Source organism: Erpetoichthys calabaricus, chromosome 18, assembly GCF_900747795.2.
Source record: "Erpetoichthys calabaricus chromosome 18, fErpCal1.3, whole genome shotgun sequence".
NCBI lineage: Eukaryota > Metazoa > Chordata > Cladistia > Polypteriformes > Polypteridae > Erpetoichthys > Erpetoichthys calabaricus.
Genome location: NC_041411.2, coordinates 18,825,227 through 18,839,599, shown reverse-complemented (window position 1 = coordinate 18,839,599; position 14,373 = coordinate 18,825,227). Strand labels below are relative to the sequence as shown.

Below are 14,373 nucleotides of genomic sequence, written 5' to 3'. Positions count from 1 at the left end.
TCACGAATGGAGTGCAACAGTGTGGAGAGTTTTTCTTTAAAATAGTGGAAACCTATCAACAGTTGAAAAAAAAAAAAAAAAGCTCACAAAAATGTTCTGCGTTTTCTTTTCTTACTTAAACGAGATGGAAACACTTTTTTTTTCTTTTTTTCTTTTAACAATATATATGTGCAATCTCAACATACAAATAAATACTCAATAATGCTCTTGGCATGAAAAATGGATGTATTTGCAAAGTATTTTGCTTTCATTTTTGCACTGGTGCCACGTGAAACCCATTTCAAAACAAAGGCAATTTTTTTAAGTTTATAAAAATGCTTTACTTTAGAGAACTACACGTAGCAAATGAATATAAAGCATAACTAAAACAAATAACTTAGGCTTGAAAAATACTGTACTTACCACTTTAGTATCAAGAAAAACACGTTGTTTGACATTTTGTGATCTATTTTCCTTAAACTACAGAATAATTCAATTATAAAAAAAGATCACAGAATTATTCCTAAACAAAGTCCTCTGAAATAGCCCCTCAAGTCAGTTCATTTCAAAATAAGGCCAGGTACAAAAAGAGCAACTCCAGCTCTCATTTTTACTACAGAAACAGCCATCAAAAGAAGAAATGTACTCTCTTTGTACAGAAGTTGATACGCTTTGGTTTTTAAACCATCTGTAGGCTTTGACATGATGTACAATAACTCAAGCCATTCTGTTTAGAGTAGTTTGGCCCTGGTTCATTTAGGGCTTTCTTCCTTTCTTTCGTAGCGACTGGCCTTCACCTGAAAAGGCTATAAATCGGCTTACTGCATCCTCCTGTAAAGCAAGACAAAATAAATTACGATTCAATTTAAGGAGGAACATTGGCACAAGCAAGACTCAGGTTGCACAGTGAATAGCACTGTTATTTCACAGTTTCAGACTGTGAAGCTGAAAACCTCTCCTAGTCTTTATCCTGCCTTTGTAGGGGTCTTCTCTATTGTCTCCAATATGCTTAAGGCACACACAGGTTAAGTTGACTGGCAATTCTAAATTGACCCTATACGAGTCTCAATGTGATTGAGAGAGTGTTTGTGTATTCTGCATTGGATGGGTATGCAGTCCTTGGTTGGTTCCTTTATTCCACCTGATGGTGCTGGCTTGGGAATTTCAGCATGCCTATTCTCATCTCTCTCGGTGCTTTTGCGACTTCCTCTGTTGAAAAATTGCAGCTCTTTTTCCTCACAATTAATATCATGATCTTGTTCATTCTCCTAAGTCATCAATTTCTCCTTATAGTTCTACCTGGAATCCTTAATCCCATTAACAAAAATCATAACAGACTCAAAAGCATTTTTAAAGTTAATTCACACCAAGTACATCCTGTTTCTTTTGTCATCTGCTTTTTCCTTGTCCACCCTCATTCCAAACTCCTTTCTCTAAGCTTACTGAGTCCCTTAACCTGCTTTTCTGGAATTAGCTTTGCTTCTTTATAAATTGCCCTGTCATCTTCTGTCTTTGTTTTCTTTCTTAAACTTCTATTTTCCTCAATTGCTGTATCTACCTCATCATTTCACCAGGTTTTCTTGTGTAATTGTTTGTCACTTGGTTCTGAAACTTAATTTTGCACTTGTTAGCAATGCTTCAGTACATTTACTTTTGACACTCTTAACTTTCAGGCCCTCAGGCTCAGTGTATACTTCTTCACCTTACTTTATGGATTAAAGGATCTCCTACAACCAAGGGATGCTGTGATATAAAAACCTCTCTCCTGGGATCACCTTCATATTTGTCACCATGTCTCAGTCAACTTTCCTTATTAATAAATACTTTATACCACCTAATTTATGTCACCAACTTGTTTTCATCCCTCTTAAACCTTATTGTTGCACACAACCATTTTCTCTCACAGCATGAAGTTCAAGAGTCCTCTCATTCTAAATATTCCTAGTGCTGAAGTTAGAGCTCCTATGGAGTCTCTCGCAGGCCCTGAAGCACCACCGATGTCACCTTCATCCATGTACCAAAACTCATCTTTCTCTTAATCACTTCTGCCAATCTGTGGCACCTATGTTGAGACTATATTCATCAATTACTTACCATGAACAATGTTCACCACAACATCCACATTTTCCCTCGTCACCTCTACTACTTTATTTGCTCACTTTTAGACACAAACACATCAACTCCAGTACTGTCCTCACTCCTCCACTGCTGGTCAAACTTCCACCATTCCCATATAAGCATTCTTTTGCCCATACCTTTCCAGCTCATCATCCGTACACAGCACGCATCTAGCCTTCCTCTGTTCAATACTTCCACAATTTCATTCAGTTTTCCCCATCATACTCTCAACATTCCAAGCCAAACACCTACTAAGATATATACTCCATCGGCAGAAGAAAATGATACGTTTGTCTACATAGGTGCTACAACTGCGACTTTCAAGTCAAGTGGGATGCACATAAAGAAGTCACTGCACTGCACAGATAGACACTAAATGGTAGGTCTAGACCAAAAAATAGAACCTATATTAGGGCCTGGTAATGGAACTGCTGCTTAATTAATAATTATAAAAGCCCTGTGTAATTTACTTCAAGAGAATACTAAATAAAAACTCGCCAAAATATAAAATGCTTGCATCAATTGTTACTCTCGTCTTTGTCATTCGTTTTAACTTGAGAAGTGTAACCTTTTTAACTGTCTTTCATACTGTACACTACATGATAATGATGAAAAGGTATAGGTAAAGACAAGTTTACGGCTTTCCAGTATGAATACTGTAGTATGAAATGAGACTATGTCTTCATTCAAAACAATATCTACTTACATCTTCCAATTTCTTAGGTTGAGGCCGTGAATTCCTGATGAAAGTGATTTTCCCAATTTTGAATTCATAATTAGGAATGCCTCTTTCAGGTAAGGAGAAAATGAAGAGAAAGAAAAGTCAGAAATGCTGCAATACAGTCTTTGGCTAAGTAATTATGATTATTTACAAAAAGCTTGAAGTGATGAAGATGTGTAGAGAAGAACAGGCACATAACCAATTCTGGCTAAGGGACTTAAACCTTTCAATCTTGAGAAGAGAAAGCTAGTTGGAACCTCAATGCAGGTCTCCGAGATTCTCAGAGGCACTAATAAAGATGATCCAGTGGAATTCACTGGTAGAAATTAAAGGGAAGTGCATTTAAGACAAAAGCCAGTAGAGAAAAGCCAAGCAAAATGACACCTTTTATTGGCTAACTAGAAAGATTACAATATGCAAGCTTTCGAGGCAACTCAGGCCCCTTCTTCAGGCAAGATGTAATACAGAAACTGAAGTTTCCTATGTTTATATACACACTCTAGGACAAGAAACAACATTGGTAAATATTTAGAATGAGAGATTTTGTATGTAAAAAATTAATAGATTCATTCAGGCTAGGGTTAATTTAGCAAGAGAGAAAAGAACAATGTATTGTCAAGATCTCTGGATAAGATAACTGTCCAACAAAGTCTTTTGAAGTTTGTAATGAGTTTTTCAAAACAATGTGGGTCTGTAGACAGGTTGTCTGTCATTCTGAGAGATGTAAACAATCCTCATATCTGGCCATAAAACTCTTGTCTTTATTCAAGCCATGTTCTAAAGTATTAAATTTTAGCATGAGTTTAACTTCCCATTCTTTTCTCTCTTGCTGTGTTTTGAAGTTGCCCATAAGCACTGTGACCTTAAAGTCCTTCTCACAGTGTCCATGGCTGTTGAAGTGGGCCACCACAGGAACATCTGTGTTGCCATGTTTAATGTGGAACCTGTGTAAGTTCATTCTCTGGCGGAGTGTTTGTCCAGTTTCTCCCACATAGAGTGCAGTGTCAGGACATTTCATGCAGAAAATTAGGTAGACTACATTAGATGATCTGCAGGAAAATGATCCCTTGATGTGATGTTCGAGTCGGCAGTGTGGTATAACTATACGGTCTGTATCATAGATGTGGGCACATGTTTTGCATCTTTTCTGTAGGCATGGAGATGTGCCATTTTCTGTTGGTTCACTTAGGGAGCCTCGGACAATTAATTGTTGAAGGTTTGGTGGTTGTCTGTATGCCAGGAGGGGAGGTTCAGGAAATACATTTTTCAGTGTTTGGTCATTGTTTAGTATTGGCTGAAGTTCTTTTATAATTTTTCGAAGTGTTTCAAGATGTGGGTTGTAGGTGACAACAAGTGTGTATATAAACATAGGAAACTTCAGTTTCTGTATTACATCTTGCCTGAAGAAGAGGCCTGAGTTGCCTCGAAAGCTTGCATATTGTAATCTTTCTAGTTAGCCAATAAAAGGTGTCATTTTGCTTGGCTTTTCTCTACATTCATAATGGCTAACACGGTACAACACCCTAGTACTACAGACAAAAGCCAGGAAACACTTTTTACATACAAAGGGTATTGAGAATCTAAAACAAAATTACAAATGGAGTATAGTTCAATAAAGTTATTATCTAGTGAACAGTTTCCTTTCATTTGGCAACTTGTCATGTTTTATGAGCCAAGCAGTAAAGAGTTGTTTTGAAATGGTAGGCTACAATTAAGACAAGGCAAAACATGCTCACTGAGTAGACAAGCAGTGCTTGCTCATCTCTCACAAAAAAAAAACAACATCTGTTGCTATTTTTTAATGTATTATATCCAATAAACTGAATGTAAAATTATTAAACCTTTTTATATCACTGGGATCTAGTGGTGCTGGACTGGGTTCAATTCCTTTTTTCTTTCCATCAAGTCGATTTCCTGAGCCTGTGAATGCCTGTAAAGGAACACAATAATAATAGCAATTATTTCACAAACCTTTTAAAAAGTTTATAGCACTATTAGCTTTATACATTGCCCCTCATTAGGGTATGCATAGCAAAAATGAAGACAATACTAATTATCATATGAATATTAATCAAAAACAGTGCATACAAATTTCTCACAAACCATCAAAAAGAATTTGGAGGCTCATATATTAACTATAAGACTGCTTTTTATATATTTACCATTTTAGCACAAGTTTCCCTAGAAAATATGTGAAACAATGTTGACATACCAAAACTTTAACCAAGCTAAGGTAAGTCAAGATATATTTCACAACACAGCTAGTAAAAACACCAAGGTGCCTGACATGTCCTAGCAGAAACACTTACTCTGAATCCCACATCCATGTCTGCATAGCTGCTGTGATCTGCCTCCTCTTCCTTATTGGGAAACAAACACAGTTTAGCTAGACAGATATTCTTATACACTGCAGGCTATAATGCAGGTTCTTGGCAGCACCTGAAGAAAGACTACATGAATGAATAAATAAATAAATAAATAAATAAAATCTCACTGGGGATTCCTCATGTTGCTGTTGTTTTCTCTCTGGTTCTTTATATCCCAATGGTGCGTCAAAATCCACCTGTCAAGAGAAGTTACAAGAATATTAACATACCGTATCAATACCAGTCAGTCAGGAATAAAGCAAACTTGTCAGCAAAGATAGTTACATTCATGTCACACTCGATAATGGAAACAGCCTTGTCAGGTTTGGTCTCCATCACTCGAAGTTCATATATCTGGTAGAAATGGGGGCAGGGGGAACAAAAAAAAAAAAACAATTTTAGAAAAACAAAAACACACCAAATAAATCTACTCTAGTTATATACAGCACAACCGTCTCAAAATGTACCCAGACTTAATGTCATTTTGGTTGAATTCAAAAATCAGAACTGATGTATTACAGAGACAGATGGCGAAAGGAATTTCAGTATGGCACAGTAAATCAATAATAGTGTTTAAGAGGAGTACAAATAAGGCTTTGGAATAGAGAGGAATATAAATCCTCTCTAAACATATAATCCACAAGGAGTTCACATAACACCAATAAAAATATTAACAGCAATATAGAACATTTACTAATTAATATTTCTAATATGCTTAATCAGCTTAACTATTAATAACAGAAATTTAAGCTAAAATCCAACATGTAAATTTTGCATAATCATAATGATGCATTTGCAGTTTGGCATATTCAATACTATTTAGAGTGTCATGCTGGTTCAGTTGTTGCACGTGGTACCATGCAGATCTCGTGTTTTGTGCTCAAATCCTGCTTCTTGTCACTCTCTGCATGAAACGTACTAGTACTTGGTATTTGAGTAGGTTTTTCTTCATGTATTCTAGGCGAGGTTAACAGCCACTACAAAAGTGTAATATCAAAAATGTTCTAAATTGTATCAGTTTGAGTTACGAGTCTAGCTACGGCTCTCTGCGATACTGATTTGGATTAAATGGGTCTGAAACTGTTATATGTACACTCTTCAGTATTTTATTATTATTTAATCAATACCTTTTACAATTCAAATGGTTGTTGGTATACTTCATAAATTTTCTTTGAAAACACTTCGCTAATAAGTGGTGTGTGGTTTTATTGTTGCCGAAGTGCTTTGCTCAGAAAAACTGCTGTTGCATCAGAGAATCTTCCTGCATTAAGTGCAAATAGTACTGGTAGTCAGTCACTGTGTTCAGCACGTTGCTTCGACCTGTCGATGCCTCTCTTCTTGTGCTCATTTTTCTTTCCTTCACCCTTTTCCAAACTGGTTTATTACTTTTGCACAAAGGAAATAACCTTTTGGATATCAGCGATTAATTTAGAAAGGCAGCTCTTCATGAGTGAGCTGAACTAATTCACTACATGGAAGGTGAATGGGGTAGTAATGTAACAAACTAGAGGTTTCCACCTATATGTGAAAATAAACTGTTCTTGTAAATGACCTTCACAAAACAAGTGCACATAAACTTAAATACTGAATAAACTTTATTTGCCTCTTCAATAAAATTACACTTTTATAATAACATAGCTGTATACGTTCTGCTTTTGCACATATCAACATGTCACTACCCCTTATTTTTGCACAAATGAGTCTGGTGTATTTATCAATGTTTACAGCTGGAATTAATGAGTGTTTAAATTGTCTGTAAAAAGGCAAATTGCCATGCAGTTATTGCTCAACTGTGGGGAAAAAAATGTTAATGTCAGATGAACCCACACATTTTTAAACTACACAAAACAGACTCCTTGTAGTTCAGCAGGGTGCAAAAGAAAGCTCAGTCAAACAGGCCAAAGTCACTATCATCAAACACTGTGGTGGAGTTAGGTTTGGGCATCATGGGCAGCCACCCACACCAACAAATTCAAAATAATTACAGCCAGAGCTAGTCAATCAGTTAGGGGCACAGTTTATAAAAGTTGTGGGGCACACACTCTGTTACATTCACGTTATGTACACAGAGGGGCAGATATTATATCACTGAATGGGTGCGTGCTCCATAAACACCATCCCCATAAATCTAATACTGTTTGGGCAGCGTCACCCAAGGAGCATCTTTTATGAAGGCTATGGGGTGTGCACCCTGTAAATTCTGCAGTATGTACACTGAAGGGGACCTATACCCCCAAATTCATGAAAATCTAACACGGATTACCTGCCATGGACACACAAGGGCTCCACCCAATCCCCAAATCAAACCGCAAACCCACCCTGGATTCCAAAAGGGCTCGGACCGGCACCTTCTCCTCCTCAGCAATGGGATCTACTGTATCATATTAAGTCACCTGGCTAAGATACTGTCATGCAATAAAATAATACAAAACCACAAGTAAGAAAGTCATCAGTATGCAAGTTATAACAACCATTAATGCTACTGCACATTTTTAACTATTTCCACATTTATTCTATACATTGTGATTTGTTTTAATAATTTCAAAAATGCAAGTGGAGAGCACATTCAAATATATTTTTTTTAAATAAAATAAATTGCATGGTCAAAGGTAATTTATCCATTTTAAAATTATGTTCCACTGAGAAATGGCCTATTTTTCACTCTATAGTAAAAATAAGAAACAAAGAAGAAATTAATACAATTTGAATACGAACACATTTAAAGGTGAAATGTCTTACTTTTTCATTGTAGTTGATTGCAATTACATCTCCTGTTGTCAAACATGCAAAATTCCTTAAAGCATTTTCTAACCTGTAAATCACAGTTAAAGGAAAACCTAGCATGTATGGTAACTGTCAACTATCCCAATGAAAGAAAAAGATGTTTTACTTGCACACTTGAACCAAGAATCACTTCATTTAATTTTGTGAGCAGCAAGACCATTCCCTTTAAAATTTCAGTATGCAAAATAGCCAAGCAATTGTTTTTTCACAGTTTCAAAATTCTGACTACTATCATAATGAACAACATTTATCTTCATTAACAAAGAATACTAGCTTAACTATTTATACTTTTAAATGTTTTTCACACAGCTTAAATTGTTACTGCAAGGTTTTTATTACATGAAGGATACACTGCTTTGGGATTAGTTATATCAAGGAAATCCGGACTCTGTGGCTGGAATTTGGAGTAAGTTGCAACCATAAGGTTCACACTTTCAACCTGAACAAGACCACCTTCTTCTAAAAGCAAATTCTGCATCATCTGAAGAAGAAAAAAAAAGAAGAAAAAAAGATTTGCCATATTTAAAATGTTCCAAACTAATCAGTGTTCAAAGTAAAAGCAGTGCTCTACTACCTTCTAGAAGACACCAGCATGTTAAACCCAACAGGAGACAACCTCATTTTTAACATGTCAGCCAGCCATTCAACCATTCTGGTTTTGATGTCAACAAGGCATTTAAGCATACGCCATATTCCAGTTTTCATTTTGATTATTTTGGATAACAATACACTTGTTTTATAAGAAGACTTCCACAGATTTCTGTCATAGTTTCAGAGTACTACTCTATTCACATAGGTCTTTACTATATTGAATTGTGTGTGAATACCTCCAAAATCACTGCTCTCATTTTAGTCAGATATAGAGCAAATCCAATTGAGGACAACTTTCTACACCAACTAGAAAATAACAAAATAGTATACTAGTTATATTTTTAATTATTGTGGGCAGAACCATGATGTAGTAGTGGTGCTGTCTTGCAAAAAGGAGACAGAGGTTCAAGTCCCTGATATCCACTGCATTGGGTTTTCATGTCAATTGGCAATGCTGAATTATAATTATATTATATTATATATAATGTGTGTGTGTGTGTCTTCACCCTGTGGTGCATTGGGCAGGGACTGTTCCTTCCTTGCACCCGATGCCTGCTGGGTTAGCTTCCAGATTCCTCATGAGCCTGCTCTGGAAAAACAGATTTGTAAAAGGGAGGGATGGATGCATTTTAATCCTGTGTGTGAAACATTTTTTATATATTTTAAGCTGTAAATCTTATTGTTGACCATTTTACTTGTTTAACAGTGAACAAAAACGTGTCACCATAATTAAATAGGCCCAATTAAAATAAAACAAAATCTTAACATGAATGTCGTCAGTTAGTTGGGTTCTTCAAGATGAGAACTGTAAAGTTGTAATTTTAATGTGGCCAAATTGTAAGAAGGGACTATCAAGATATAAGCTATTGACCACTATTTTTTTTTTCAGGAAAATAAACAAAGCAAAACAGTTGTGATCAGATTAAACAAATGGAATGTTATATTTCAAACCAACTGAACCCAGAACCAGCATCATCCTCACTGTAATGCATTCATTTCATTTTTAACACACTAAAATTGTAGAGATGTTTTTTTTTTTTTTTTAAATTAAAAAAAAAAAAAACACAACAAGATGTGCCGGACTCACCCAGTGGGGAAGGTAGCATATTCCCTCATCTGCCACAAATTCCAAAACACCACAGTGTGTCATCCGGTCTGAATTTTTATTGGTCAATTTAAATAGCATTGGATATGTAATGTTAAGTCGACCTGAGGAAGAGACAAATGTTTAGCAGCAGCAGCAGCATTTAGAACGTATTAAATTAACTTCAGATACCTTAATACCTTTCAAAAAACACCTGGAATCACACATTTCAAGATGCTATTCAGGGTGTTTTATTGTAAAAAAAATTATTTCTTGTAATAATGCTAACTGAGCATCAAAATGGCAAGTGCTGTACGATGGCTTCTTTTTACCTTAGTAACTATGGTTTTAACCTACATGCATAAGACTCCATAGGATTTTTATTACTGTGGATGAAAACAAACATTAACTGCTCTTTTCCTCACTATTTAAAATTATTCAATTTTTTTCTTGTTTTCTTCAGCAACGTGTGATGTGCACTCTAGTTCTAAAACAAGTATACTAAAAGAGAGAACCATTATATTACAACCACTTACAAAAAAAGTTAATAGTTCAAGCCAATTATGTTGGTCAAACTAAAACAAAGGAAAAAATCAATTTACAGCAAATTCCATAAAACATCTGTATTGTCAATAAAGCCATTTTAACTCTGATACATGGTCTAAAACAGCATAATCAGAGTAATCAAATAGGCTTTGGTTTAAATCATTAATTGAATATTTAAATATATTAGCACTTAATGAAAGATTTTAAATACTTACTGAGCTGATCTAGAGCACTTGGAGGCATTATAACTGAAAGTAAAAAATGAAGATGATCAGCAAATGTTACACTAAATTGTCAGTAATTAACATTTTCTTTATTGCAAACCAATTGTCAAGCAGTAAAAATAACTGATAAAGAAAATGTTTACATATGAAACAATACAAAAAAAAGTCACTTTTTAAAATATTTTGTGAATAAGGAAAATGATGACACTGAATCACTGCTTTTACACTTAATTTTAAGAAATACTTATTTAGATGCTGTTTTATCCAGAGTGACTTCCAAACATCAAATGTGTAATTTACAGTTATAGTACTGACTTTCTATGTGACTCCTCAAGATCACAAATGGACACAGTGAACATGGAACTTTGTATTCTATAGTCCAACATTTCATTAACTTTTTCACCCTGGTTACTTAAGAACAAGTCATTCTGAAACAGAGAGACATTAAGGTGCAAGAATGAGGATTACTTCTTACTTTTGCCTCCCTTTTCCACATCAGAACGGTCATTAGGGCCTGCTAACATAGACACTGAATAGCAGCGGTACTGGGTGGAGAAACGACTCTGGAATGCCCTTGGAAGGGGGTGGTCAAACATATTAAAGGAAAACTGTAGAACAGGGAAGAATTTGGTAAAACAAAAATGAATATAGTGGGGAAAAAGCAATTATAAACACACATCATCAACCATAATGGAATTTAGGAACTTACACAAATTCACTCTTCTACCTTTTGATTATAGTATTAAATACTTCATACATTTTTAATATTCTACATCTTTGGTATATTCAAATTCCAGTTGGATACAGATCAAGACTTTTATTTTTTTTTCACAAACTACACGTAAATGCCAGGGTCATGTAATAAGGAACACCCTCCGGCATATACTCACATCCAAAACAATAAAGAAGGAAAAAAAAAACCACAATACATGCACAGGACTAATACTTTGAATTGGCTGGTGGTTCTTTCTCTTATATTGAAGACTTCATGCCAATCACTTTCACAACTCTAGATTTAAAATGTTCTGGCCAGCAGTGGCTTTATAACTGCCTCCCAAGATCAATTAAGGCTAAACCCTGAAATCAGAACTGCAGTGACTGACCAGTAGCTTTAATTACAGGGGCACAAATATAAAACTTCCCCAAGGGTCCCTGGTGTTTCTGAGGGACACAATTCTGGTTGTCTATTCAATAACTTCTTTTGTTCCCAAGCCTATGATCACGTTTTTTCAGTGTTACCAGTTTCAGAAACTGGGGGAATCACTAAAGAAGTGCTATGGAAACAGGGTAAAGAGCATGCCAGGTAAGCTAATTTGTCTAAACAGAGTAACATTTTTGTTTCACAAATCACCAGGGGGGGGGGGGGGGGGGGGTGTTGTGTTATATATTGGTTAGAAAGTGCCTGTACATGTGACAGTACTTCAGCTACTACCACTACTATACTCAATTGGCAACAAGAGTCTACCATTTTGGGACTAGGTACACTGGGTCTCATATTTCAATAGCTTGCTTTTTTCCTATAAATCTCAAATGTTTATCTCCCCCAAAACCATTTACATACATTTATTTGCTTAGCAGACACTTTTACCTAAAGCAACTTACAAAACAGGTGAACATCATCGAGTAAACATTGGTTGAGGGAACAGTTTGGGAACAAGTTTTACAGGACAAGGTTACAAAATTGACCATTACAAGTGAAGGGTTCAGAACAAAATGCTAAACTGTTACACTTTTTTGGTCACAAAACCTAACAGTCAATTTCAGTTAGACAGGAAGTCTCCAAACAAGAGAGTCTTCAAACACTTCTTAAACACATCGAGGGAGTCAGAATTTTAAATGGAGGTGGGTAGCTTGTTCAGTCAGCTAGGAGGAGCTACATATGAAATGAGCCTGGGCTGAGATTTGATGACAGGCAGAGGTGACATCACCAGACCTGAGTAGACCATACAACCTCACCAGTGTCTCCATATATGCAGGTGCTGATGCACTACTATGTCAGGAAGCATCAAAGATCTGAACTTAATATGTACTGCTACTGGGAGCCACTATGGTGCTTCCCTACATTGCTAAACCCAACAGTGCATGAAACCCTCACACTGAAGCATTCTATTTGCAAACCTTAACTCATCCTCCCCCTCGGACAGTGCTTCTCAAAGTGTGGTCCATGGACCACAGGTAGTCCTTGAATATGTGCCAGGTTATATATAGGCTGACCTGTTCATTTTTCTCAGAAGAACTTTCTTACTTTTAAGGCCACATAAAATGGCTCTAAGGCACCGAGCATAACGCACCTTGTCTTGATTTTCTTACAGACAATAACGTCTTTTACCTCTACACTACTTCTTCCATCCTGTACTCACAGATAGCATGGTAGCTCAGAGTAGCAACCCAAGGATTACCTGCAACACAGAAAGGGACGGAGGAGCAGTGCGAGATTGACAGAGTTCTCTTCATGCGGTTTTTTCATCCGCCTGTCTTAGAGAACCTTCCAGTGGTATAATGGCAGGAGTAACATGGGCACTTATATACACTTTACGGTAGTGAGTGACCATTAGGCAAAGTGTTCCTCCATATCTTTTGACATTGCCCAAGGAATGCTTTACTATGATCTCCCTACACATGCTTCACCCTCGGGATAAAGTCACAACACTCAAATCCAGGACCATCATATTGTCAAAACTGTGGCTCTTTCTTTACGGGAAAATGTTTCCCCGATTACTTTGATTTGTATAAATATTTTTCCCTTATCCCCTCGTCTAGCTGGATTTTGTCCTAAACCACACTAAGTAAAATAATTAAAGGCGATCAAACATACACAGTTCAGTCCTCTGAGCTAATCTGAGCGCGAAATTAAACTCAAGAAAATAAAATGCCACATTAGGGCACAAACAAGCAGGAGCAGGAAACGTTCTTATTACTAGCTTAAGTATATCTATTCACTCCCATAAAGTTGCCTAGTAGCAGTAAAAGCGTTGTTATCTGTCACTATCTGAATTGTCATGCTATGTACAGTAATTTTAGATAACCATTTATCTTTAATCCGTTTACACTATTAAGCGGACCTGGCATCAACTACTGATCCACATACCAATGTCGTATCATTTTATAATCACTCTCATTTGTATTTGCCCCTACCGACAAACCATACCGGTGTGTTTGTGACGTTACAAAATGACAATTTTTACAGCAAGACTGTTTTGCAGTTGTGTTGTCATGTTATTAGTTATGTAATGTGAAAGCACATTAAAACTGAAAACTCAGTTAACAACGTATACAGTAGTACGGTATTAACGCAGGTTCATACGAGTGCTTTCCAAAGTAAAAAACGTAGCAGGTAAAACATGCCGAAAGTGTAGCGGTACCGCTAAAGTCCCCCGTGACGCTCGTCGGGACCGTGACGGTGCATCTTTGAGTGTGCGGACGGACCTTAACTGTCGTTTCCCAACCCAGCACCAAACCGCTTACCATGTTAGAAACTCTTCCTCTTTTTTGTTGAAAATGAAGAAAAGCGTTGCGAACACGGCAGTGACTTGACTCCAATCGTTTATTAACAAAACACCGCTTCCTCACTACGTAGTGGAAGACTGAAAAGGAAACACAACAGTGCAATCAATGGTTCGACAAGCACAACCCCTAACACAACCGCAGCAAATAAGAAGAGAGGTAAAAATTTGTGGGTGAGGATATAGGAAAAGTAACCAATCAAATATCAGAATGGACGAGTGCCATATACAAAGTCGCCGTGGCCTAAATTAGACTGTCAAATGACGTATCGATGACGCCATTTGAAAGAAACTAACGTTTTATTTTTATACTTTTGAGCCAGTAGAATACATCGAATCTAGAATAAACACATAATAGTACTATTTACATAATTGTGCAATATGACGAGTATTGTGCTTTTGCGGCTTGTATCACTGTTGTTATTCCTAGACTTGCTATTGCCTGTTAAGTGCATTA

The 14,373-nt window shown here is 36.4% G+C and overlaps 1 protein-coding gene across 1 annotated transcript; it reads right to left on the bottom strand.

Annotated features, from left to right (window-relative positions):
* Positions 1 to 295: 295 nt before the first annotated feature.
* On the bottom strand, positions 296 to 14,057 carry ufd1l (ubiquitin recognition factor in ER associated degradation 1). The gene is made up of 12 exons (XM_028824344.2): positions 13,879 to 14,057; positions 10,889 to 11,021; positions 10,405 to 10,437; positions 9,647 to 9,768; positions 8,319 to 8,449; positions 7,924 to 7,996; positions 5,470 to 5,538; positions 5,313 to 5,381; positions 5,128 to 5,178; positions 4,660 to 4,748; positions 2,804 to 2,885; positions 296 to 810 (listed from the first exon to the last, which is right to left on the bottom strand). Exons 1-12 carry the CDS (start codon positions 13,879 to 13,881, stop codon positions 736 to 738), a joined length of 930 nt encoding a protein of 309 aa, XP_028680177.1. The 5' UTR covers positions 13,882 to 14,057; the 3' UTR covers positions 296 to 735.
* Between the last annotated feature and the right edge of the window lie 316 nt (positions 14,058 to 14,373).